We start from the raw sequence: 3,460 nt of genomic DNA on the forward strand, positions 1-3,460 counted from the left end.
CCATTCCCAACCATTCCCAACATTCCCGACCCTTCCTGACCATTCCCAACCATTCCCAACCATTCCCAAACATTCCAAACCATTCCCGATTCTTCCCAATCGTTCCCAACCATTCCCAACCCTTCTCAACCGTTCCCAACCATTCCTGACCATTCCCAAGTTTTCCCAACCGTTCCCAATCGTTCCCAACATTCTCAAACATTCCCAACATTCCCAAACATTCCCAACCCTTCCCAACCATTCCAAACCCTTCTCAACCGTTTCCAACCATTCCCAACCATTCCCAACTATTTCCAACACTTCCCAACCATTCCCAACTGTTCCTGACCATTCCCAACCATTCCCAAGGGTTTTCCAAAGGATTAAACAATTCCCAAAGTTTTCAACCATTCCCAAGGCTTTTCCAAGGGACTGAATCATCCCAAGGGATTGAACCATTCCCAAGGGTTTTCCAAAGGATGGAACCATTTCCCCCAAAACCCTCCTGTCTCCCCCAAAAATCCCGTTTTCCCCCAAATCCCCCATTTTCCCCCCAAATCCCGTGGTTTTCCCCCCAAAAATTCCCCGTTTTCCCCCCAAAACTCCCATTTGCTTCCCCAAATTCCCAAAATTCCCCCCCAAAATCCCCCATTTCCCCCCTCGACCCCACCCCCAAACCCAGCCATTTGCCCCCCAAAATCCCACGTTTTTCACCAGAATTCCCCATTTTTTCCCCCAGAATTCCTGATTTTCCCCCCGATCCCTCATTTTTGCCGCAATCCTGGATTTTCCCCCAAATCCCACATTTTCCCCAAAAAACTCCCCCTTTTCACCCCAAAATCCCCGTTTTCCCCCCAAAACTCCTTGGGGGTTTTTTTTCCCCCAAATCCTCCATTTTTCCCTCAAATCCCAATGATCAAAAAAAGAAAATTTGTGGTTTTCCCTCAAAAAATCCCCATTTTCCCCAGAAAACTCCCATTTGCTTCCCAAAATTCCCAAAAATTCCCATTTCTCCCCAAATCCCCCATTTCTCCCCAAAACCAGCCCTTTTTCCCCCCCAAAATCCCCATTTTCCCCCCCCAAAATTCCCATTTTTCCCCGAAATCCCCCGTTTTCCCCCAAAATTCCCATTTTTCCCCCTGGAATTCCCATTTCCCTCCCCCGGAATTCCTGGTTTTCCCCTCAGAATTCCCATTTCCCCCCCAGAATTCCTGGTTTTCCCCCTGGAATTCCCATTTTTTCCCAAAAAAATTCCCCATTTTTTTTCCCCTGGAATTCCCATTTTCCCCCCAGAATTCCCCTTTTTTCCCAAAAATTCACCTTTTTCCCCCCAGAATTCCCATTTCCCCCCAGAATTCCCATTTTTTCCCAAAAATTCCCATTTTTTCCCCCAAATCCCATGTTTTTCCCCTGGAATTCCCGTTTTCCCCCCGGAATTCCCGTGGGGGTTTTTTTTTCAAAATTCCCTCTTTTTCCCCCCCGGAAATCCCATGTTTTCCCCCCGGAATTCCCATTTTTCCCCCTGGAATTCCCATTTTCCCCCCAGAATTCCCATTTTTTTCCCCAAAATTCACATTTTTCCCCTGGAATTCCCATTTTTTTTTCCCTTGGAATTCCCATTTTTTCCTCCAAAATTCCCATTTTTTCCTCCATAATTCCCATTTTTCCCCCTGGAATTCACGTTTTTTCCCCAAAATTCCCTGTTTTTTTCCCCAAAATTCGCCTTTTTTCCCCCCAAATCCCGTGTTTTTCCCCCAGAATTCCCATTTTGCCCCTGGAATTCCCATTTTTCCCCCCGGAATTCCCGGTTTTCCCCCCGTACGATGCGGGCCGGTCCTGCCGCAGGTCGATGGTGAAGACAACGGCGTCTTCTCCTGCCGACAGGAACGTGCACGGAGAGTCCGGCTCCAGAGCCAGCTGGGAACGGGAAAAACGGGAATGGGAAACCGGGAATGGGGAAAAGCCAACCGGAAACGGGAAAAGCCAACCGGAAATGGGGAAAATCCAAGCGGAAATGGGGAAAATCCAACCAAAAATGGGGAAAATCCACCCAGAAATGGGGAAAATCCAACTGGAAATGGAGAAAATCCACACAAAAATGGGGAAAATCCAACTGGAAATGGGGAAAATCCAACTGGAAATGGGGAAAATCCAACTGGAAATGGAGAAAATCCAACTGGAAATGGAGAAAATCCAACTGGAAATGGGGAAAATGCAACTGGAAATGGGGAAAATCCAACTGGAAATGGGGAAAATTCAACTGGAAATGGGGAAAATCCAACCAGAAATTGAAGAAATTCACCCAGAAATGGGGAAAATCCACCCGGAAATGGGGAAAATCCACCCGGAAATGGGGAAAATCCAACCGGGAATGGGGAAAATCCAACTGGAAATGGGGAAAATTCAAGTGGAAATGGGGAAAATCCAACCAAAAACTGAGAAAATCCACCCCAAACCAGAGAAATTCTACCCAAAAAATGGAGAAGATCCACCCAAAAATGGGAAAATCTACCCAGAAATGGGGAAAAATCCAATTGGAAATGGGGAAAATCCACACAAAAAGGGAGAAAATACACAAAAAAACAGAGAAAATCCAACCAGAAATGGGGAAAATCCAACCGGAAAGGGGCAAAATCCACCCAAAACCAGAGAAATTCTACCCAAAAAATGGAGAAAATCCAACTAGGAATGGGCAAAATCCAACTGGAAATGGGGAAAATCCAACTGGAAATGGGGAAAATTGACAGAGAAATGGACAAAATCCACCCAAAAATGGAGAAAATCCAACCAGAAATGGGGAAAATCCACTCGGAAATGGGGAAAATCCAACTGGAAATGGAAAAAATCCAACCAAAACCTGAGAAAATCCACCCAAAACCAGAGAAATTCTACCCAAAAAATAGAGAAAATCCACCCAGAAATGGGAAAATCCAACCGGAAATGGGGAAAATCCACCCAAAAATGGGGAAAATTCAACCAAAAATGGACAAAATTGACACAGAAATGGGGAAAAATCCAACTGGGAATGGGGAAAATCCAACTGGGAATGGGGAAAATCCAACCAAATATGGAGAAAATCCAAAAATTGAGGAAATTCACCCAGAAATGGGGAAAAATCCAACCGGAAATGGACAAAATCCACCCGGAAATGGGGAAAATCTGCCCAAAAATGGACAAAATCCACCCAAAAACGGAGAAAATTCAACCAGAAACTGAGAAAATTCAACCAGAAATGGGGAAAATCCACCCAGAAATGGGCAAAATCTGCCCAAAATCGGATAAAATCCACCCAAAAGTGGACAAAACGCCCCCATTCCCAGCTGGATTTGGGAATTTCCAGTGAGATTTGCAATTCCCATGGATTCCGGATTCCTGGGAATACCGTTCTCACCGTGTGGGAGGTTCCCTTGTGCTGGGCCACCTCCCACCTCCCACCCTGCTCCCACTTCCCAATCACTCCCAGCCCTTGGATTCGGGATTC

General features: G+C 45.8%; 1 protein-coding gene across 1 annotated transcript in view; it reads right to left on the minus strand.

Moving 5' to 3' along the window:
- Positions 1-3,460, minus strand: part of LOC113977502 (DDB1- and CUL4-associated factor 8-like) — a 9,775-nt gene that overhangs the window by 2,181 nt on the left and 4,134 nt on the right. The window contains 1 exon segment of the mRNA XM_027703655.1: positions 1,802-1,896. Within this exon segment, the coding sequence (XP_027559456.1) occupies positions 1,802-1,896 (95 nt within the window).

The sequence above is a fragment of the Neopelma chrysocephalum genome, unplaced genomic scaffold (assembly GCF_003984885.1).
Source record: "Neopelma chrysocephalum unplaced genomic scaffold, ASM398488v2 Primary Assembly neopelma1_246, whole genome shotgun sequence".
In the NCBI taxonomy this organism is placed as follows: domain Eukaryota; kingdom Metazoa; phylum Chordata; class Aves; order Passeriformes; family Pipridae; genus Neopelma; species Neopelma chrysocephalum.